General features: G+C 45.3%; 1 protein-coding gene across 1 annotated transcript; it reads left to right on the top strand.

Annotated features, from left to right (window-relative positions):
* Positions 1-297: 297 nt before the first annotated feature.
* LOC310859366 (adhesion G protein-coupled receptor B1-like) lies at positions 298-20,886 on the top strand (the record flags this gene model as incomplete). The annotated part of the gene is made up of 31 exons (XM_083765871.1): positions 298-973; positions 1,905-2,054; positions 2,223-2,315; positions 2,419-2,580; positions 3,035-3,199; positions 4,556-4,720; positions 5,035-5,199; positions 5,345-5,446; positions 5,659-5,765; positions 5,902-6,096; positions 6,280-6,348; positions 7,801-7,909; positions 8,294-8,440; positions 9,024-9,084; positions 9,599-9,701; positions 10,009-10,052; positions 12,823-12,949; positions 16,811-16,914; positions 17,037-17,139; positions 17,287-17,437; positions 17,583-17,652; positions 17,813-17,879; positions 17,997-18,082; positions 18,397-18,568; positions 18,735-18,830; positions 18,971-19,007; positions 19,172-19,794; positions 19,923-19,958; positions 20,072-20,176; positions 20,412-20,462; positions 20,689-20,886. 31 exons carry the CDS (start codon positions 298-300, stop codon positions 20,884-20,886), a joined length of 4,539 nt encoding a protein of 1,512 aa, XP_083621997.1.
* Between the last annotated feature and the right edge of the window lie 3,103 nt (positions 20,887-23,989).

The following is a 23,989-nucleotide window of genomic DNA, read 5'->3' as shown; positions in this document are numbered from 1 at the left end:
TTATAGTCCTCCAACTCAGGGCAATTGAGACGTCTGAATATGAATATTAAGGTGATAAGGTAGTGTATAGTTTTTAACCATAAATCCACTGAATAGTGCCATTTCTGTTCCCACCAGTGCACTGTATATGCTGGGATACATATTGCTCTTTTCTGACTATCAGTTAAATGTGACACATTGATTATTATTTATTATTTTCTTTTCTCTTTATCTCCCCCTATCTTTCATATATAGGAAGCAAAAGCAGCATAAATTAAAGCAACAACGACGACTAGAGTGATATCTTCCAGTGCCAACATGGCTCAGTCAGCTCTCTCCAGCGCCTGCGTGCCCTTCGCACTCTTGTTCTTCATCGCTTTGGCCTCCTGCACTCCCTCGGGACCCGCCTCAGCCACCTGCGCCACCTTGGAGCAGAGTCGCTTCTTTGGCGTCTTCACCTCCGGAGTGGCTCTGCCCTCCACGCCGTGCTCCTGGACGCTGCAGAACCCCGACCCTCGCCGCTACACCGTCTACATGAAGATCACCAAACCCACCGAGTCGTGCGTGCCCCGCCAGATCAGGACCTTCCAGTTCGACTCCTTCATCGAGGCCTCTCGCAGCTACCTGGGCATGGACAGCTTCGACGAGGTGGTGCGGCTGTGCGACGCTTCGACCACCGTCACCTACCTGGAATCCACCAAGCAGTTCCTGCAGCTCCGCAAGGTGGCGCCGAGTCTTGGCCCAGAGCCCGTTGACGCCGAGGACGGGGGTGAGGGCAGCGAGTTCAAGGCCGAGTTCCTGGTGATGGGAAAGAGGAACCCCAGCATGCCCGCCTGCCAGATGCTGTGCCAGTGGCTAGAGAGCTGTCTGTCTAGCAGCACCCATGACAACCCATGTGGCATCATGAACACCCCCTGCCAGTGCTGGGAGATGCCCCAGAGAAAGCCCCGTCTCCCCGTTCCCACAGACAACGGACGCGATGCTGAGATCACCAGTAAGTTCCGCTTACAGTATGTGCTTCCCAACTCAAACAACCGCAAAACACGATGTCACCATCATGTTTGTTGTGTTGTTTGTTGATAATTTACCTGAATTCATGATGATGATGATGTTGTTCTTTACAAGGGCCCCATGTTCCTGCGTGCGTCTGTTGAGGGAGCCATTGATCCTAATGACCAGAATGTCAGGGCCCTAGCATGAAGGATGTGCACACACCGGGGGTCGAGTCATGAGACATGGCGAGTTAATCAAAGCAGTTAAGATAACCATGCTGATGCCTCCAGATCTTAAGTGGCAGGGCCTCTTCAGCAACACACATCGATGCAGTCTCTCCGTTTCTCGAAAGCCATGTGAATTCATTTAGCAAAGCCCTATAGGTGAGACGCTCAATTGGCAGGGGGGGGGGGGGGGGGGGGGGGGGGGATGTGAAGCACAAAGCCTGCACAGTCGTCTGCCAGCGGTAATCGAAGCGCAGCACTCGGTTGTCATAGCAACATGCCAGCCAGCCATCGCTGTGCTCCTACCACAATTCCCACTGAGTGCTTGAAAGCAAACAATCACCATTTAAAATGGTACATCTATCAACTTCAGCTTGCGGCGTCGCTCACAAAGAGCTGTCCTGAGGTGCAGGCTGCAATCAGTACAGTTCACTGAGGGTGCTTCAATTGTGTCCTTTTGAGGAGACTTCAAGATGTGATAGAATTCAGGGGTATCTGAAACGCTGCCCTCTTCTTAGTACTCTCTCACCTTTGGATTACATTATGCCACCGAAACAGATAGAATATGAAGTTGAAGGGTAATTATTATTATTTTTAATTGTAGCAGTTAACAGTTTATGTGGTCACGTTTACTGTAATTATATGTGATCCATTGTTCCCAAAATCCCAAATAACCATGCTTGCTACTTTCTGTCTGTCAACCTGCAGCGAGCTGGAATGGGTGGATTCGTTGGTCAGAGTGTAGTCAGGAGTGTGGAGGTGGAGTCCAGGTGCGCAGCCGCACCTGTCAGCCAGAAGATGGCCTGTGTGAGGGTGTGGTGGAAGAAGGAAAGGCCTGCAACCCACAGCCCTGCATCGGTGAGCCCCTCGTTTTCTATTTTCACAAATCTGGTCCAAAAGTGCCCTCTTAACAGGATTTCAGCCCCTCTAACCCTCTCTGCACGTGACGTCCCTGGTGCAGTGTTTATTTGTTTGTTGTTTGTCACATGCGTGGCCCATGTTCATGTGTTCTTTGAATCCATGCAGGTAAAATTCGCAATAGGAGTCAGGGTCTGCGTGCTATTGTTGGGCTGAACAGGGACAACGCTGATGATGCCACACGTGGAGCTGTTGCATCAGGTGAGATGAGTCACAAGATAAGCACATCTGTCTATAGCTTGTCATCTGTCTATCAAAAGAAAGAATCAGACAGTGAATCTAATATATGCTATGCCCGCTGCAGTGGATGCTGTGACAGATGAATGGTCATCCTGGAGTGTGTGCACAGTCACCTGTGGTGAGGGCTTTCAGAGCCGTACGCGATCCTGTGTGTCATCATCCTACACCACTCAGTGCACTGGACCCATCCGTGAGCATCGCCCCTGCAACAATACAGTCTGCCCTGGTGAGTCCCACTCCTTGATGTGCGTGCGTGTGTGTGTGTGTGTGTGTGCGTGCGTGTGTGTGTGTGTGTGTGTGTGTGTGTGTGAGTTTACTATGCAGATATATCTTGGTCACATAACTGATTAGACACCTGCTAGGTTCATGGTTTAATCAATGGTATCCAAGTTTCTTTGAGCTACTATATTGTTCACTCTGCAACTTTATGTACTGTATGTGACTATTATAGTTAGCTTGTTTATTGGCAAGAGTTAATGCTAACTCTGCGTATTCTTTTTTGCACTTGTAAGTCGCTCTGGATAAGAGCACCTGCCCAAATTGTAAATTGTGTGTCCGCTGCACATGCATAATTGATATGCAGGTCCATGTCTGAATGTTGATGTGGGACTATCACACCATCTAGTGGAGAGTGGAGAGCGGAAGCGATACATTTTGTAACTTCTTTCCTTCCTATGCAGTTGATGGAGCCTGGGATGATTGGGCCCCCTGGAGTCTGTGCTCGTCCACCTGCGGCCGTGGGTACCGTAACCGCATTCGCATGTGCAAACATCCCAAGAACGGTGGTGAGCCCTGCGTCGGTCCCACCAAGCAAACCAAGTTCTGCAACATCGCTGTCTGCCCAGGTGAGTCGGCAAACAAGAGTCTTGTTAGAGCATCAACGAATGTTTCTTTACCTGTAATATCGTATCTGATAAAATCAGGAAATTCAGGTGAGAGGCAGGATTAAAACAGAGTTGAATCTGGAGACATGGACATCTCTGGTTTGTCCTAGTGGTTAAAACAGTGGTGTGATACAGTCACATACAGTAATTCTAAGATATTAGTTTCATACATTCTACATATACCAGTATATTACAATTGTTTCCGGTGGAAATGTGCAGTATTTCTATCTGCTGCATCAGACATTTCTACTTCATTACCTGACTTAATTAGCTGCAGTTGTGGAAAGTACATTCAAGTACCGGTACTGTACTTTCAAAGTTTCAAAGTATTTTTCAATACTACTCCACTACATCTCAGAGGCCAATTATTTTGCAGATTTAGATTATTATTATAAAACATACTTACTAAACCAATTCAACTCTATTTTATACTTTGGAGATAAAAAAAATATCTCTACACTCTTGTAGTATCTATTTTGAAACAATTTGGACACATTTTGACAGACGAAACAATTCAATGAAAAATGAAATGGAGCATTCTGCACGTTAAGTAATGTATGTATATTTTGTACTTCCACCGCCACCACCACTGATTCCATCATTGTGATAAATGATGGAACCCTCATTGTATCTATGCACTCACACAGGTGTGACTCACACACACACACACACACACACACTGAGCAATCAGCGCTCCGGCTGATGATTCACTCCGGCTTGTGATCCTTTACACCCCACCACCTACTCGCTGACAGAGTGTGACATTGTCAGCGGCTCAGCACTGACTAAATGTGTGGGAGCAGATTTGGTAGAACAGACAACAGAGAAGAAAAGCGTGCCTGTCCTAATATGTTGCTGTGGTGTACTTTTGTACTTACACCAGCAGTTGGCACTGTTAACCACAGTATTATTTGATTTACCGTTTAATCCATTCCCACTATAACAGAAACGCTGGGGCCTAGAAGGCTCACCTAATGAGGTGGAACTCTCTGAGTCAGAGGGGTGGAATCCAATGTATTTCTGAGACACTGCCTTACTGTTTATTTTTGAGAATCATTATTAGATCATTATTAGAATAATTATGTTGACACAGGACCGTTACTGCAAAATAGTCCAAATGAATGATTATGTTTTTAGTTGGACAACAGAAAGGTGACACACGTGCACGGCCTTCCACTCATACTCAGTCACAACAATAGGCCATGCTAATAACAACCAATGATGCACCATGATGACTGTCTCTGTCTGTCTGTAGCCTTTAAAACCTTAGAGTCAATTGCTTGAATCTTACCATACTGTGTCTTTGCTACCCTCTAGTGGACGGATCCTGGAATGACTGGTCTGCATGGACCACCTGCTCGGCCTCCTGCTCTAACGGAACCAGACAGAGAACCCGCGAGTGCAACGGTCCATCCTACGGTGGCTCTGAGTGCCGTGGGCCCTGGCAGGAGACTGTCAACTGCTTCCTTAAAGACTGCCCCGGTAAAGAAACACCCATCTATACCATGCCTAAAAACATCACGGCCTGGCTGATATAATAACTATGACAAAATCAATGCATATATCATATTAAAGACAACAACTGAAAAATGTAAAGATTTAAAGATTTAAAGAGAAGAACAATCTTATCTGCTGTGTTTTTATTATCTGTTCTTTAGTTTTCATGCCTTAATCTCCTGTGTGTGTGTGTGTGTGTGTGTGTGTGTGTGTGTGTGTGTGTGTGTGTGTGTGTGTGTGTGTGTGTGTGTGTGTGTGTGTGTGTGTGTGTGTGCGCGTGCGCTACATTGTCTCTCTAGTGGATGGACGCTGGCATGCGTGGAGCACCTGGACAGCCTGCAGTAAGACGTGTGGTGGGGCCTCCCAGCAGAGACAGAGGGTGTGTGAAGGGCCCTTTTTTGGAGGGGAGCCTTGCACTGGAGAGAAGGGAGAGCAGAGACGCTGCAACGAGAGGAGATGCCCAGGTCAGTGTTGTTTTTGGCAGCAAATTTTGATTTTAGTTTTAGTCATAGTCTTTTGAATAGTTTTCATCACAATTCAGGTTATGCAGCACCAGGCAATGTCAGGAAAAGGATGTCATGATAGTCACGCTGTTTCTGAATCCTGTAGAACCCCATGAGATTTGTCCCGAGGAGAGCACCGGAGATGTGATTTGGAAGAAAACCCCGGCTGGAGACGTAGACGCCGCGTCCTGTCCATCTGATGCATCAGGTACCCCAGACCAATTCTTCAACTTGAGGAGGAATGTCTGCCTGTTTTAGCCGAGTTTAGTCAGAACTGGCAGCTCTGTATTTCCCATGTGACCAAAATAAATATTTCTTCCAAGATTTGTAGATTTGAAGTTGAACGGTTACTCATCCTCATGTGTAAAGTCTCTATCGTAGCTTGTTTGCTAATTGCAAACACTTGTTTCACGTGAACAGGCTTAATCCTCCGTCGGTGCACTCTGGACGCTGTAGGCCTTGCCTTCTGGGAGAGCCCGACTCATGTCAAGTGCATCTCAAAGAGCTATGAGAATATTAAGTTGCTGGTAAGTCAGTTGGAAAACATTATCTCGCATGCCTTGCATAAAATATATCAGCATCTGTTGTTATTGAGCTGTTCATTTCCCAGAGGCACACTCGATTCAGGCATGGATTTGTTCACATTCCCCTATCTTCCTGCAGACCCAGGAACTCGTCTCCAAGGTGCAGATGGGGCAGGCGGCTGACAGGCTCGCCGAGGTGATTTCACGTCTGAGATCGTCATCAGACGACGGGGCCAAATACAGTGGAGACCTTATGGCCATCTTGGAGATCCTGAAGAACACCACAGAGATGCATAAAGGAGCAAGCCCCAAACTAAGCACTGCCGATGTACAGGTAAGCTTGACCTTCAATTTGTGCTATAAATAAGAATACAAATTAAAAAAGGCTGATTTATACACTGCTTTTACAGCAGTGTATAAATTAACCACTTTAGGCCTAAACATGCTGTAAGCTATAGTGTAATGTTCCTCTGACCGAAAATAGCTTTTAACTGGGCTTGCATCTGGTGCTTTTCAGAACTACATTCAGACCATCAGCAACCTACTGAAGGAGGAACATCGTGACAAATGGGAGGAAGCACAGCTTGTAAGTGAGAGAAGCTATAAGTGAACCTGTATGAATATGAGTCATGGAGAAAATAAGTACAGTATTCTGCAGCACTAATGGCCATGTGATGGTGTGTGTGGGAGGCAGAAGGTTTTCTGATGCTGGTGTTAACAGTGTGAAAAGTAAAGGGTGAAAGAACAGATCAACACATTGCTCATCTGATTACTTGGGCATCAACAGGATATACAGTACGATGTGAAGAAATAAGTACCTAGGAATAAATGTGTTGTGAGCAATTGATATAATAAAGAGTGACCTGGATTGAGTAAACCAGGGATTATTTGATGGATGTAACAAATCCATCCAACCACGCCACCAAAATGGTACCAACTTATATATAGCCGCGGAACTGTCCTACAGAGATTTTAGAATTCCTGAGACTTGTTTTAACAACAGTAGTAGTCAGATTGGTACATAGTATAAACTAAGGTCCTTGCAGACTGGACGTGTTTTTTGAGAAAAGAAACCCTGTTAAAAACATTTAAAACGCAGCAGTGTGCAGACACCTTAACTGGTGATGTTGATATGACCACCTGTTGATGCTATCTCCCGCTCGTCATGATGAGCGGGATTCGTCATGATGAAGTCTGGCTAGCGTTCTAAAGCTTGATTTATGATTTGGCACAAAAGTAACTGGTTTTCAACTGAAAGAATGTCTTTACTAAAATCCGGCTTCAGGATATCGGACTTGGAAAGGGGTAGGGTAGGGTGCCGCCATTGGGAGAGCAAACATATATTGGAGCACGAATTGTGGATAGTTTTATTAGTGAATTACCAAGGGAACTGTGATAAGACGTGATGAACACTTCATGGCGAATTAGAGAAAACCAGAGAGTGACGGAATCGAGGAGAATCACAGCGCCCACTCACCAATCTGTGTAATTATATGCCAGCCCATGCACGGACCGATGGCGATTGTAAAGGTCCTTCGACATCGCAGCACACAGATGCACGCCCACACCGCTGCAGTTCTGCGTCAGAGAGACGCAAGCTAGGGTATGAATCAACAGCATGCCCATTTAAGGCCTTGAGGAAGTTCTGAGGTTGCATAGCAGCATGAAGAGTTTTTTCTCATTCTGTTGCTGAGTGCTCTGAAGGGAGCAGTACTAGTTGTTTTACACAAGAATGAGGCACTGTAGCATAGACAGTCGACAGTAGTGTTTCATAGCCACTTAAACCACTTAAAGCCTTTATACTTGATTGATTGGAGTCCCCCAGGGGTCTAGCATTAGGCCCTCTCCCTTTTTCCTATTACACCAAATCTCTCCACCGGACAATGCCGATCAACAAGCTCACAACGTGCCACGAATTACATGCCCAGAATATGGATGCTAGGGTTCAATTCGTTAAAATATTGTGTGGAGATTTTATATTATTATTGACCCCCTTTCTCTCTTTCTGTATCTTCTTCCTATTCGCCTTTTCTTCCAGATGGGTGCCAATGTCAAGGAGTTTCTGCGCCTTGTCGAGGACTTTGTCAATATGATTGGAATGCAAATGAGCGGGTTTCAGGACATTTATGAAGTCACCGAGAATTTAGGTGAGCCCCTAATTTCCCCTGCCAGCTGCTCTCTGTCCTTATGTGTATATGAGACGATTTGTCTTCACATTCTTTCTGTCTGGAGAGTGCATTAATCTTTATCACACCAGCAAATGAGAGTCCATAGCAGCAGCGGAACGCATCAGTTATCTCTTTGACACTTTAGCAGGGCTACTTGTGAGATATTACACACACTTATGACACATGATTATGACTCTATTCAGTGTGACACTCACATGGGTTTTGCAAGCAGACACACACTGTTAAAAAACAGTAGACCGTGGAGTAAAGAACATACAGGAATGTGCTTCATATCATACCAAGGTCATGACAGCTGAGCTCATTAACAAAGCCCCTATCTCTCTTTGTCTGCATCTCTTCTAGTATTGAGCATCCATAAGAGACCCCCTACAACGAGCACTAACTTCACCTTCCCTACGAAGGGCTGGAGAGGAATGTTGGACTGGGTTAGGAATGCTGAGGAGAAGATCACAGTGTCCCGCGATGCTCTGTCCATTAACCAGTCTGGCGGTGAGACCCTCACACTGACATGCAAAATTGACTGACATGAAGGAAACAGGAAGAACTGCACTGATTATGAACAAGAGAACTGGGAGAAGCCACAATGCATACATTATAAAAGATAAAAACAACAGTAATGTAATTATTTAAAATTTTTGACATTTTTATTTCACCTTACATCTAATGGGCGGCAGTGGCTCAGGAGTGGCCTTCTTGGAATCGGAAGGTTCCCAGTTCGACCCCCGGCTCCACCTGTCTGTGTGTTAAAGTAACCTCGAGCAAAACCTGAACCCCCAGTCTCTCTCTAGCCAGACTGTCGGCTCCCCCCGCCTCCCTCCTCTTCCGTTTTGTCTTTGCAGTCGCACACATTTATCCTAATGTAAATCAAATTAGTTTGAAATATATTTTCTTGAAACAAACAGATGACAACTTCGGTTATCTGCAATAGTTGTCTGGCTTGAGAGCAACCCTGCTCCCAATGAGCAGCTTGGTGTGTGAAATACATTGTGAAGTGCTATATAAATGCACTAATGCAGTCCATTTTTTTTAATGAGTTGTGCTTTTGTTTTGTTTTCTTCTCCAAAATGCACAGATGCCTTTGTGACCGGCATTGTCTTGTACAGAAACCTGGGCGCCATCCTGTCATTTAATAGGTAATACCACTCATCTATCTGTGGCATGGTGACACCGTGTCCTTCCTGACCGTGAACTCGTATTTCAGATCCTACAGCAGGCTTGTATAACTTGGCTTGTGATTTATAGACCCAACGCATATTCACTGCTTGAATCCCAATAACCACATGAACTACAGTATAGCCTCATTATTCTGGTGAAAACATTTTTGGCCAAATCGGTAAATCTACAAGCTCACACGTCTAACAACTAATTATAGGGAAAGAAATTGCAGACCCAAAATGGAGATGGCAATTATTTTTTGTTTTGTTGTAAACATCATTGTAAACATCAGCGGTCGTTTAGCACCTCCTCATAAGAATCAAGAATCAATATTTGTTACTTACTTTACAAGCAACTTTGTGGGACCGCACAGACTGTGCTAACACAGCAATACACATACTGGATGCAATGCGTTAAAATTTAAATTGTAGATATGATAGAAATCTAAATGATAGGGATGGTGTTTAATGGTATTCTTTCCTCTCTCTGCAGTAACACTACACTCCTCAACTCGAAGGTGGTAACAGTTACAGTCAAGCCCACACCCGGCCTACTGTCATCTCCCGTCGAGATCGAGTTTCCCCATCTCCACAACGTAAGTGTACAGTGGTTATTATGTATCTAATGCAGCCCCCTAGTCCTGCAGGCACACATACAGTATATGTTCTTTCCAGCTCGTCGGTCACATGCAGGAATGATGGCTGTCCATTGTTAGCTTTGCGTATCTGTGACGGGAGACAGTAGCGACTAGCGAGACATGTGGGCGGTTGTCTCCCCTTCAAGCTCTCACATGTCACAGACTCACATATTTCCAGAATGGTGTTCCAACTTTCTCCCAACCTACGCATTTCCTTTTTGGTAGATCTACTCACATTACATCTCTCTGTCTGGCTTCTTTACAGGATACCATAAATGAGACCTGCCTTTCCTGGGATGAGAGTGAAACGTAAGTACTGACAAATCTTTATTTTAATTCAGTGTGTGTGTGTGTGTGTGTGTGTGTCCGCCCTCTCACTCATGCATCTGTCACTGCGCGTTATTGCATTCAAGCCCCCGCAGACTCCTATAACTCGCCTCAGAGAGAGAGCAACTGCATGGCGTCACTTCTTTTCACGTCAGTCATCTCTGCTGGCAAGGACAGAGCCACACCACGCCACGGCGCGGCGCCCTCGAGTCTTGCAGCTACGAGTGGCATGGACAGGCTAGCTCTGTCCGGCCGGCATAGTTAGTGTCTGACAGGCCAGCTTAACGCCCTGACAACCTCACTGATTCTCAGAACAATGGCAGAGTGACAGTTCAGCAGGATGTCTTTAGAAAGGCCACAGCTAGTATGTGGGGGAGAAACACATACACACTACACGAATCAACCACTTAAACCCTATACTTTGTTGGCCGGAGTCCCCCAGGGCTCTACTTTTCCCTCAAGATCAAATGTCGTCGTCGAAATAGCCGTTTAAAGCTTGCAATGCATGAGTTATATTTTACCTGCATGAAAAAATTTACATTTGTGCCCATTTTGCTGGCTAGCTCTTATCCAGCCGGACAAGAACAAAGATAAACATTTTCACAAGCAGTCAGAGCTACAGTCACCCTGACAATAGATGTAACAAAATGTTCTTCTGGCCTTAAGACAGAGACATGCCAGGCAGAAACAAACATGACAGCAAGATGTACAGGTAAAAAGAATCCCACAGCTGTGGGTCAGACAGCAGAACATCCATCCAAACACCATGCGTAGAAAAGTCTCTTCTCTGTTGCTCATCTCAATGTTCATGGTGGAGGTTAACAGCCTGCAGGAGGAGTGTGTAAAGATACTTCGATGCATTCAGATGAATTATGAAAAGTCTCTGTTTGGATCAATCAGCCTCTGGCCCATATAGCCCTCTACTAAGCATTAGACAGGAGCACCATTTGCATTTAGATAGATTTGTTCACTTGTGGATTACAGAAAAACAAATAAAATGCATTCAGCACCAACCTTACATGGACCAACCCCCTCCACTACACACACACACACACACACACACACACACACACACACACACGTGCATGCACACTCGCACACACACACACACACACACACACACACACACACACACACACACACACACGTGCATGCACACTAGCACATGCACGCACACACACACGCACACGCACACGCACACACACCAACAGACATACACAGCCGACACACACTGTAAGCAAAGCAAAGTCAAAAGGCATTGGGCACGATGGAGAGAGTAGAAGAAAAGCGAAAGAGGAGAAAATGTAATTGCATCATCTCCTTTGAGATAGAAGGCTGACGTGCCTGCAGCCACATTAGATTATTCTGGACTGTATGATTAATGTCAGGAAGGAGACAGTGGATATGGCAGCGAGAGGAAGTTCTGGCTGTCAATGTTTAGTCTGCAGAAACACATGTTTGGTCTCTATATAAAAAACAGTACGAGGAATACTCCAAGCAGCAGCCATTTTAGAACCCATGCCATCGCCACACCTCTCCATTTGCATGGTGTGATAAGGTGACCAAGGTAGCAAAACATGCATTAGTCTGTACATTGAGCACATGCAGTGAATCCCCACACTAAACCCAAACCTCCCTGAATGCGCGCACGCACACACACACACGCACGCACGCACGCACGCACGCACACACACACACACACACACACACACACACACACACACACACACACACACACACACACACACACACACACACACACACACACACACAAAATACTACCTATTAGCTAAATAGGTTTGATTCAGAACAAAACCTGTTGAGAATTTACAGTTCAATAGGCTACTACTTAATAATATCTCCCATTGGCCAGCTAGCCTGGCCAATATTTCCAGACCAGTGGCATTCAGTTTACTTTACACACATTATACACTCAAAGAACAAAAATAAGCTCTCAAGCTTTTTTGTGTTCTATAACTTTTTGGACAGATCTATGTAGGCTACTACTACAAATATAAGTATGTATGCATATTTGTCAATAAAAACACCAATCAACCAATCTGCCCCATTCAGGAACCAATTAACTATATACAAATCCAGCCAATAGGCTACCTTTTAGTTGACGAATTCATAATCACTGCATTCTCCTATCCCATTCATTGCCTCACCCCTGTTACAAAACAGGGAACATATTGTGCTTTTTGTATCCAGTTCCTTGTACTGTACAGAAGATAGCTAGCCTACATCGAGGAAATGTTGCCAGTGCCCAGCTGACTTGTCAATTAGTAGAGCTAATGCATAGCCCACAGTTTATGACAGCATGTCACCATTAATCATGCATGGTGTCTCCTGGGCATTAATAGCGCCTATCATGGCCCGAGCCATCATTAAGACTCGAATCCCCCGAGTTGCATTGTCCACCTTTTTGGGTTTAGTTTTTTGGATAATTCTGGAAAATATGAATGGAATTGCAATTAGGCTAATTATAATAAATAAACTCGTATAGGCTACAGGTGCAATCTCATGCAATATTAATTCATCTCCATCTGTCTAGCACTATAGACTGTCATCGTTTTCAACATGAGGGTGATAATCCACGTTTTATTGGTGGTGGGAAGGCTCATCTGACAAATGAAACATGTTTGCCTTTGAGATGAGTTCCTCCTGCTGCGAGGTATTTGTCAGATAAATCTCTCCTCCTATGCGCTGCTAAGCCGTGTGCCTCTCTCCTCTCCTCTCCTCTCCTGCACAGTTCTTCTCTGCTTGGCTCCTGGTCTGCGCGGAGCTGCAGAGTGGTCGCCGTTGATTCATTCAGAACCAAATGCGTGTGTGACAGCCTCTCTACCTTCGCCATTTTATCGCGGATAAACCCAGATTCGGTGAGTGTTTTTTGAGAGTCTGTTTACTTAATTGTTTTCCCCTCTCTCTCTCTCCCCCTCTCTCTGCATCTTAATTTCGTTCGTGTTGCATGCATGCCCGGCGATGTGAAACGAAAAACGTAGGCGTTATTTTTCGAGCGATCCGCTATAATAATACCTCCCCCGCTTTGTCTGTGTTTGTGCACTGTGCAGGTGCCATTGACCAGAAGAATAATTATTGATTAGCCTGTCGACTTTAAAAAATATATATATTGAGATGGATGCATAGATTGAATAGGAACGAATTAAATATTGTGCATTCTTCATTGTCTATTTCGCCGATGTGTTCGCTGTCACTCGTTTGCAATGACTTATTGTCGTCTATATCACATTGACCAATAAAATATTTATTTCGCATATGTGATTTTTTTAATAAATCAAATATCCATCTAATGATTTATATTCAATCATTGCGCAAATTAATCCATGCAACCACCATTTAGTATTCCTGACTTATATGTCTGAAGGCATTTGGCAATAGTTCATCTTGAAAAGACACTGGATAATTATTCATAATGGTTTGCACAGTAGAAGTTGCTGCAGGGTTGTTTGATTTTTATATTAATAATATGAAGAGTCAAATCATATGTCCCCTTAGACTGTGTTCGCTCTCCAGTTGCCCTGGCAACGCTTCTGCAGCAAAGGCTCTTCTGTGTGATTTTTGGTAAACTGAGATATTGAGGGAAAAACACACACTAACACACATTCACGCACACAGATACAGACACACTCACGCACCTCCCTTCCTCTAACTCTCATCCTCCCTCCTTAAACCCCTCCAGGTCAGAGAAAATGGTTTGCCCGTCTCTGCTATGCAACTGAGTTTGCTGCAGTGAACAAAATAACAGACAATGAATCAACAGATGGCACTGGTCTTATCAATTCAGATACAGACATGGTTTCTTCCCCTTAAGATGTTAAATTGCGAAATCAGATGCTCTCCAATCTTGTAACGCGATAACACTGGCCAGTAGGTACTAATAACAACAGCTTCATTATCCATCTCTAATCTGACCAATGTTTTAATTTTTATTTCCAAAAGCCTGTTATTTTTTTTATATTTTGCAACCCATTTTTTCACCCAGTGTCAATTATCTAATGTAATCCTGGGCGCTACACTTCCTCTGCCAATATGGGGGGGAAGCGGACAGACCTCATGCTCCTTCTATGCATGAGGAGTCCAAGCTGCTTCTTTTCACCTGACGGGGGAGTTTCCCCGGCCGGACGTAGCGCGTGGAACGGTGGAAGGAACACGTTATTCCGACCAGTTCCTTTCCCCTCCATCAGGCACCCCGGGCTGGCCAGGGGGAGGCAGTTTAGAGATCACGATTACTGCATGTTTTTTGTGAGGGTACCTACCCTATAGGGACACGGGGAGAACATGCAAACTCCACACAAAAATGCCCTTTTGCCAACCCCACCTCGGGTATGGGCACTGATGCGGAGGAGGGAAACACGGCCCCAGTGCCCACAGCGTCCTCAGTGGGAATCGTACCCAGGACCTTCTAGCTGTGAGGCGACAGCACTATACCGACTGTGCCACCGTGTCCCCTAAAAGCCTGTTGTGGTTGCCATGACTTGTATTTGTATGACTCAAGGGCCACCCCCTATATTTATTTCCGTAAGACGCCTTGAGACACCCGCCTCCGTGTGTCAAACCTCTGCTTGCTGATGGTTGACCGGCAGCTGCACCAATCATTTTGTCTGCAAATATTTCTTATTACCCCGTCCTCCTGTACTCCCACCCCCCCTGGCCGCAGTGGCCCAGTGTCCCTCTGGAAATGCCATGCTAGCTGACCAATGGGAGACAGGCGTTTGTTCATGCACCGATGGTTTCTCTCATTATCTTCATAAAGCCTCTCTGTCTAGCATTTGCCGTGGACATTTTCAATGCCTTGTCCAACCGTCTGCATGCTGTCGGCAAAGTAAAGGCGAGACGGTGAGAGACAGAGGGAGAGAGTGGTGGATTAAACATGGACACACTGCAGTGTTTTCACCTCTCATTTGCTTTGGTCTGACTTCTGGACCTCTGCACCAATCAGAATGTGTGTTGCGAGGCCTGGTGGGAGTTAGCCCAGCCAATGCCCTTGACCAGTAGACCCAAGATTAGTGTGGTGCTGCTGGTGCACCCTGGGTATTCCATTTTTAAAACAAATGAAAATGTGCACTGGTTAAAACCTCCTTGGTGGGATCTCTCTCCCCCCACCCTCTCTCTCTCACTCCCTCTCTCCCTCCCTCTGCGCTCATTACTTTTACCTCTCATCTGATTTACAATTTATGGGAAACAAGAAGGAAGTATTCGGTCAAGGACAGACACAAGGCTGCTTCGTATTTAGGTCAAACTGGCTTTCTGAATTTAACTTCATGGCCCGCTGGCTCCAGTATCTACACAGATAGAGAGACTGGGAATCAGGGATGGATATAGGAGGAAACATGCCATATTGACTCTGGTTATTATTTATTACCTCTCCTGTGGCGCAAAAGGAGACCATCTGTTTTGGGGGGCTCTGATGTCGTTGGATAGATTTTGAAACAAATTTATGGTGGCACTAATGTACTACTTGGCTGTCATGGGCCGTAGCATGTTTGCCAGCTGTGCTTGGATGTCTGTGTGGAGTGCAGAATAAGATACAAACAACTCTCCTTGGGCGGCAGTGGCTCAGAGGTATCTTTGCTGCCTCTCAACAAGCCATTGTCAGACATTTTAAAGGAGAAGAGTTTATTACAAAGTTCTACAACAAGGTGCCTCTTCACTCGAAGCCTCAACCTTTCACGATCAGACCTTCTTACATGTTCCTCGGCAACGGGGCTAAATCAGAGAGTGTTAAATTAGCGCAAATCCTCACAAGAGTCTCCAGAGGAGGTGTGAGACGAGACGGCTGTGCAATTTGACAGTGATCCCAGCCAATTAGCTCCTGGCAGCGGGAAGGGGAGTAAGCCAGCCAGCCAGCCAACCAAGCAGGCAGACAGACAGAGAGAGAGGTTCTTTGTGGCAACTAGAGCCAAGTCCCTTGCGCCCCACGGGTGAATTGACAGCAAGGAAATCGGTGTACAGACTTCTCCCTCCTCCCTGTCAGCCACCAGGGGCTCTGTGGCATGGCATGTTCGAGGCACAGAGACGGTCAACTGCCACAGGCAGTTGCTAGAGCTAAGCTTCTGTCAGAGCACAGCAGGGTGGGGGCTGGGAGGCAGCAGATTAATGCACAGGTGATAATGGCCCACCTGTCCTTTCCTGCAGGGGTTGTGGAAGAACTGCAAGTTCAGAGACACACACACATACAGTCTATCCATGCTCACACATAAACATGAAACAGACATAAGGTGAGCTTGAAATGGCTGTTTGTAATTGGGCGGTTTCTATAGAAGTTAAGACTAATGCCTGGTAAAGAAACGTACAACCACAGATGCCCAGGAGAATTGAATATACATACAGTACAGGCACACACACACCAGTACCCACAGACAGACACGGATAAGCACACGCTGCTCAGAGGAGAGACATATGGCCCACATCCTTCTCGCATCATTTGCCACTTCAAAAGCTCAAATGGGAGATGCTGTAACCTCAGTCACGTCTGTAGCCAACAGCTCCATCTTTCTGTGATGTTCACCTTGGGGTCACCTTGCCCGAGCCGTGGCCTAATTATGCCATTCAGCCGTCTGCCCACGGGGAGATGACTGCAGTTCCAGATAGCCCGCAGCCAAGAAACTTTCCTGCTTCGATGCCAGTGTCAATATTTGTCCCTCTCTGACTTTGTGCGTGTGTTTGTGTTAGTAAGCAGAGACTAACGGGCCTGTATTTTGTCTTGTCTCCCTCTGTAGAACATGGACAAGGCACTGCTTCCCTCAGTGACGCTCATCGTCGGTTGTGGGGTCTCCTCTCTGACCCTGCTGCTTCTCATCATCATATACGTCTCGGTGTGGAAGTAAGTCTCCCATCTCCAGCAAGGTCCACTCTCTGGGGAAACTGTGTGTCATCATCATATGGAACTGTGTGATTGTCACTGACACTCGCTCATCCCCTGCCCCCCTGTCTCTCTCTTTCCAGGTACATTCGCTCCGAGCGCTCTGTTATTCTCATCAACTTCTGCCTCTCCATTATCTGCTCCAATGCCCTAATTCTCATTGGACAGACTCAGGCTCGCAACAAGGTACGGCAACGTTTCCTAACCAATCCCATTTATTTTTAAGCTCTCTCTCTCTCTCTTCGATATAGTTACTGCTGTGGGGACTTTGAGAGTAACGATGTCGCTGACATACTTTCTTCTCTCTCTCTCCTCTATTACTCCTCCTCTCAGGTGGTGTGCACTCTTGTTGCTGCTCTCCTCCACTTCTTCTTCCTGTCATCCTTCTGCTGGGTGCTGACGGAAGCGTGGCAGTCCTACATGGCTGTGACAGGCCGTCTACGCAACCGCATCATCCGCAAACGCTTCCTCTGCTTAGGCTGGGGTACGTGCAACTGTCTGTCTGTCTGTCTGTCTGTCTGTCTGTCTGTCTGTCTGTCTGTCTGTCAGTCTGTCTCTCTCTCTTTTATGCCTTGTCTGTCTCTCCATCTCTTCTCTCTTTTAATATTGATATTCATCTTCTCTTATAGGACTTCCTGCATTGGTGGTGGCTGTTTCTGTGGGTTTCACCAAGGCTAAAGGATATGGAACTGTCAACTAGTAAGTTCATGTTCAATACCCATCTGTTGCTTTCAACCCTATCTGTTTGTTTTTACTGTTCAAATCATTCTTTACTCTGCTGGATTAATAATGGTTTTACCCTCTCTCTCTCTCTCTCTCTCTCTCTCTCTCTCTCTCTCTCTCTCTCTCCCTCTTCCAGCTGCTGGCTGTCTCTTGAAGATGGCCTCCTCTACTTGTTTGTCGGACCGGCAGCGGCTGTAGTCCTGGTATGTATCTTCTGATAGAAATCAACACAGCTTAATATAATGTTCACAGTATGCTGTCGGTTCACTTTCAGACAGTGTACAATGAAACGCATGACCCGTGATGTTGCTCCCTTCCAGGTGAACATGGTGATTGGTATTCTGGTGTTCAACAAGCTGGTGTCCAAGGATGGCATCACTGACATCAAGCTGAAGGAGAGAGCTGGGTATGTATGTGTTATTGGTCGCCATTGGTTTCTATTGAAAAATAGCAAATCTACAAGCTCATCTACGAGCTTGTAGATCTGCTATTTTTGAAAAATCGTGAAAATGTGGTGCAAATCTTTAAATACATATAATTTCAGATGGGGGTCGGCGGTCCAATTACATACACATAGAGGTTTTTTTTCTAGAGAAGACATTTTGTAGAATCGTCCTCGGGTCTAAATGGGTCAAACGATGGGGGTAGAGGGTTTATAATAACAGTGAATAATGTGCTTTGTGGCATTGTCTGACCTGCTGTTCTCCTCCCGACATGCAGGGCGTCACTCTGGAGCTCCTGTGTTGTTCTGCCTCTGCTCGCTCTCACCTGGATGTCTGCCGTGCTGGCCATCACAGACCGCCGCTCCGCTCTGTTTCAGATCCTCTTCGCCGTCTTCGATTCGCTGGAGGGCTTCATCATTGTCATGGTCCACTGCATCCTGCGCAGAGAGGTGGGCAAAAGACAGACAGACAGACAGACAAGTCTCTGGAAATAAAATGTTTAATACAAGATGAGGATCCTTTCGGTTGTCTTTATCTTTTTTAGCTAAAGATTTTTATGGAGTGTGTTGAGCCGAGCGCAGTTGTTAATCTTTGATTTTGCCCTCGGTCCATTAGGTACAGGAGGCAGTCAAGTGCAGAGTTGTCGACCGTAAGGATGACGGCAACGGAGACTCTGGCAGCTCTCTTCAGAACGGTCACAGCCATCATACGGTGAATTTCCTGGCTTATTGCCTGTTTAATGTCCTGAGTGCCTCCTGTATCTTATCCCCCAAATTAATATGTGCATACATTAAGTACAAATAGAAGTATCTCATCCGTTTGTTCTCTCTCTCACTTACATTTACCAACAGTCGGATTTCGAAAAGGATGGAGATTCCAGGAGACAAGGTTAGAATTGTTTTTTTTCTCCACATTGCTTTTCAAATTAAAATATTGTGAGGCGTGCAATTAAAAACCAAACCATTTGACCTTGCATGAGAGGGAGCCATGGTCTCTGAACAACAAACGCAGCACGTTTACCCTAACAAGTTCTTCCTCTTTGTCTTTAAAAGGCGTGAATTGTTCCTCCGAGGAGAAGATGCCACCACCACAGATGCCACTCCCCATGGGCCCCAACTTCCACACACTGCCGTCCAACCCCAGCAAGGGCCACATGCAGGCTGTCCCTGAGTACTCCAGCCACACCCTCACCCTTAAGAGGGAGAAGAGTCGGCTGACGGGCGTCGTCGACCCATCCTGCGGAAAGCCTGTGTATGTCTGCGATGGAGATATCTTCAAGCAGCTGGACGCAGACCTCTGCTGCCAAGCGGAGACCAGCTGCCCCGACGGCAGCGGCTACATCCTCATGCCCAACACCACCTCCACCCTGAGGTCCAAGCCCAAAGACGACCCGACCAAATACAACATCGCCGTGGAGAAAATTCCCCAGACTCGACTGGTCCACCTCAGCGGGCCTTTCGCAGAGCCACAGGCTGCCTTCGGGCTCAAATCGCTTCCTGCCGATCAGATGAGCGTGACATACTCGGAGAGAGACGACTCACCAATCCAGAACATTCACAACATGTCCAGCGAGTCCCACATCACTCATAGCAGCCTAGAGAACACCTTTGAGTCCATGAACTCCATGATGTCTAAGAGTGAGACCATCTCCACACTCTCCATGAGCTCTCTGGAGGTGAGGAGCTGGTTTGAGATCTCCAAGACATACAATAATAGCTTTGGTTGATGTACAATGCCAGAAGTTGTGAAATGTGTCAACAAATGAAACTAACAGCATTTTCTTTGTGCAACCTTTCATTACAGAGGCAGAAATCACGCTATGCTGAGTTAGACTTTGAGGTAAAAACCCTCTTTTTACTCTTGGCCTTGATTGACAGAATGGTACATCATGGATACATGAAGATGTGTGTGAGCGTTCCTGACAGGTTTTTCTTGTGTTATTCCTCCTGTAGAAAATTATGCACACAAAGAAGCGCCACCAGAACATGTTTCAGGACCTGAACAGGAAGATGCATCACGCTGAGAAGGACAGAGAATCCCCTGCTTCTGACGGCAAGGTAACACAGCACACCAATGCCCTCAATGTCATCCATCTCCATGACGATAGATGCAACAAATGAATGACAAAACAGAACATCTAACAGAAAGATGCAATCACAGCAGATACTCCAAACACAGAAATACGAATCAGAATTTATAGTTGTGGTCTTAACGGTGACCTCAAGAAAACTGTATTTTTCTTACCGATGAGGCCATTATGAATGAAAGGATGTATTTCCTTCCTTCTTACAGTCTGTGAGATGGAGTGTGTCCTCGGGTGGAAGTGACAAAACCAACCACAGCGTGAGTTGTTCTTATACGACCTCACACTGTCAAATTTAGTTAAACGAGACACACAATGATAATGTCCAAATGACACCTTATAACTACTACTGTCATCATCACAGTCTCCTCAGAAGCATCTTGGGCTAACATTAACATTAACCAAATGGTGAAATACAAAGTGATTATATATACAGGACCTGATGGTTGACAATCACTCAAAACCCTGCTTCTCTCTTATCAACAGGACAAGCAGCAGGCCCCTCTGGAGAGGCCGTGGGAGGGAGTCCGGGGAATGCAGCAGTCTCCCCCTGCATGGATACGCAAAGACCTGGAGCCCCTCGCAGCCTCACCTCTGGAGCTGCACTCCGTGGAGTGGGAGAAGTCAAACACCAGCATCCCTCTGGTGGGGCAGGACATTATTGACCTGCAGACGGAGGTCTGAGGAATGGGGGGCCACGAGCCACCGGAATTCACCTCAGTCACCCTTTTTGGCTTGGGAGGACGGAAATAAAGCTGCCCTTTAGGGCAGGAATAGAGAGGAAACCAAGGAGGGGAGGGGAGGATAAAGAGTAGGACCCCAGAATCCATGTCTTCAAAACCTAGAGAGCCAGAGAACGGCGAGGAAAGGAAAAGACAGCTGGGAAAGTCCAGGTGTTGTAGCTTTGCTCGTTTCGGTGTAGCTTCTCAGCATGGGACTTAAGGCAACGTGTCATTAAAGTCAGCGGGTTAGCTGTGCAGTAGTCCGTTCTCATGGCAAGGGGTTTGGGTTTGTTGGAGTTTCCTGCTCCCTTCCACTTGGGCTCAGGAGTCGTGGGCACAGCAGCCTGCGTTTCTTTTTTCCCTCGACTCGCTCAGAAACACTTGGCAGGTCCTGAACTAGGCCAAGTTACCTTCCAAGGGAAGATGAGGAATGGAGAGCACATGAACTAGCTTCCTGCTTAAGGTCTGCATCTTCGCTATGGCAGATGGACATATCTATCTGCTGTTGGTGTTGTGGTTTATAATAATACGAATTATTATAACTTTTTGTGCTTTGTGCACCTGTAACTGCTCCCCAAGAGCTTTACTATGAGACTCTGCTGAGAGACTGTATACAGAATGTATACAGACAATATGTTGATGCCTATACTGGAGTCAAGGCTTGACCATGCTTACATTGTGCTTGTCTTAGTTATCTTTAGTTATAGTTATCACCATTATTAGTACTAGTGCTATGATTACATTTAGTGTTATCAGAATAATTGTTGTTTATCATTTTTATTAACTGTTACTTTTTTTAATTGTGTTCCTCATGACTTAAAAATGTTTTATTATGTGAACAATGTGTCATCCTCACCCACCCTATCTTTAAAAAAAAAGAAAGGAGGAAAACATAGCAATCAACGTGAGTGTCATGAGCTAATTGGACTCATTGGGACAAATGTCCATGTGGTGATGAAGGTGGTGGCGGTTCCACCGCCCTGTACTTACTGGTTGCCAAAACACCAGCACTGTCTGAGATGAACACAAGAGCAATGCATTCTGGGATATTGCTGGACAATGATGGGGGATACAAGATGATACAAGATGGGGGAGGCGCAAATTGACAGACTCCGTTCTCGACCGCCAGCCAGCATCATGCTAGCTCTTGCAAGTCATACGGATCTTGGGTCATAGAAAGAAGAGCCTTTGTCATTGCCACTTTAGTTTCTCAGCCTTGTGGGACTATGCTACGATCTCTTGTGACTAAAGAAAGGTCCCCAACTGTCACAATGCCAGCCTAGGTCCTCAAGACTTCAACACATTAATTGTGTTTTTAATCCATCAGTGTTGAACTACTGCAATATGATGGCCGCTTGATGCTCAAGCAAATGACTTGGCAGATTATTCTTTTCCTACCAACGTTTCAAAACTTTTATAACATGTTCCATTTACAGAGCATATAGATATTATGAGAATTATTATAGTATAATGAATTCATTCAATAGAGGATTGTTAGCACAAGGCTCCATTTTTGGAGGTCTCTGTGACAGGTAGATCATCGTACTTCTAAAAAGCAGATGTTGTGTAGGATGAATATTGGCCTATGAATATGTCTAAACTGCTTAAATGAACATTTGTACCCAGCGCAATACGGTGTGGAGTAACTGAACCTCATGTCTTCTGTAAAAGTATGTTTTTTGATAACTTTGTCGGTAACTCGACTGTATGTAAAACCAACCCTTGCCCCAGGTATGGCTCTATTGGGGGAATAGGAGGAGGAATAGGAGTTCCTAATCCAGTCCCAAACTTCCTTGTATCGAATGTCCGTATGTCTCCTTGTCTCTTGTTTGACTCTTTTTATTTCTGTTCTTCCTCTGACAGATGTACAGTTTTCAGAGCACAAAATGAATGTGACTTATTTATAATAAAAACAAAATCTAGATTACATTAAGCAATATGTCCTAATTCATTTCTAGTTTGGAAAGAAACAATCGTTAATGTGATTGTGTAGAGCTTGGTTTTCTGGTCAGGATTGAAAATAAGCTTCTAACCATGTGTGTTTGTCAAGAAATGAAAAAGCTTTCCTTGTCTAAAGTTATGATGGCCACATCTAAAAAGGAAATGCTGCATTGTAGAACAAAATAAAATTGACGAATTAACTGCATTCTTTAGAAAATAAATAATCATAACCTGTCAAGTTAAAAGCCTCTAGTACCAATTTGCACCACTAAGTATAGACATAATTCTCAGGTAAATATATGACAGTAAGATGATAAAAGCACAACACCCCTTTATTCTATTTTCACACCACGGAAGCCATGGTGGGCTTTGTTGAACACAGACGATTCTAGGGCAATGTTAACCTTTTTAAAAATATGAAATTTTCAAAGGTAGTTGTCCTGGCTCTTGTTTCCAGTATACACTTCCCCTCTGCTTTTTCTTGCTTCATTTTAATTGGACCCCCATGTTCTGTAATTTTGCTCCAAGGCATAAGGAAAAGATCTCCATTATAGGTCTGTTCAGTGCTGCTCAATTTGTTGGGTCATTTGTAGAGCAAAATGCATGGCTTGAATGAGAACTGAGCTCCAGGGATCAATGTCTTACTAATCAGATTGAAAGGGAAGGATGTCTAGGGTCCTGTAACTCTGTTATAATAATGGGATTTGAGGTGATGAGCTCAATGTGTCAGGTAACCTCTGGGGTCAGCACTCTATAATATCACACAATTTTCACTTGGAAGCTTAAGAACCAATTTTCCTGCAATGGCTAACAATAATAACTTGAATTTATATAGCACCTTTCAAAACTCCAAGACACTTACATTAACAAAAACAAAAAATTGCTAAAAGCCTGAGTGCTGACTTGAAAGAGTCCAATGTTGGCGCCTGTTGGCTAGTGTCTGCTTATTGGTGTGAGGGATGGAGAGGAGCCCCAAGTCAATAGACTTCACCACAGCTTTAAAGCTCAGAGAAGAATTTCAGCAGATGCTAATCCGCAGGGTAGATGAGGTAGAGAATGTCTGTAGTAGAGAGCATTACAAATACACTGCTTCCATCTTCATGCATCCCATGTTTCAAGCCAGA

Source organism: Protomyctophum parallelum (genome assembly GCF_964188405.1).
Source record: "Protomyctophum parallelum genome assembly, chromosome: 1".
Classification (NCBI taxonomy): domain Eukaryota; kingdom Metazoa; phylum Chordata; class Actinopteri; order Myctophiformes; family Myctophidae; genus Protomyctophum; species Protomyctophum parallelum.
The sequence above is the reverse complement of the archived record's forward strand: the minus strand, read 5'-3'. Positions and strand labels throughout refer to the sequence as shown.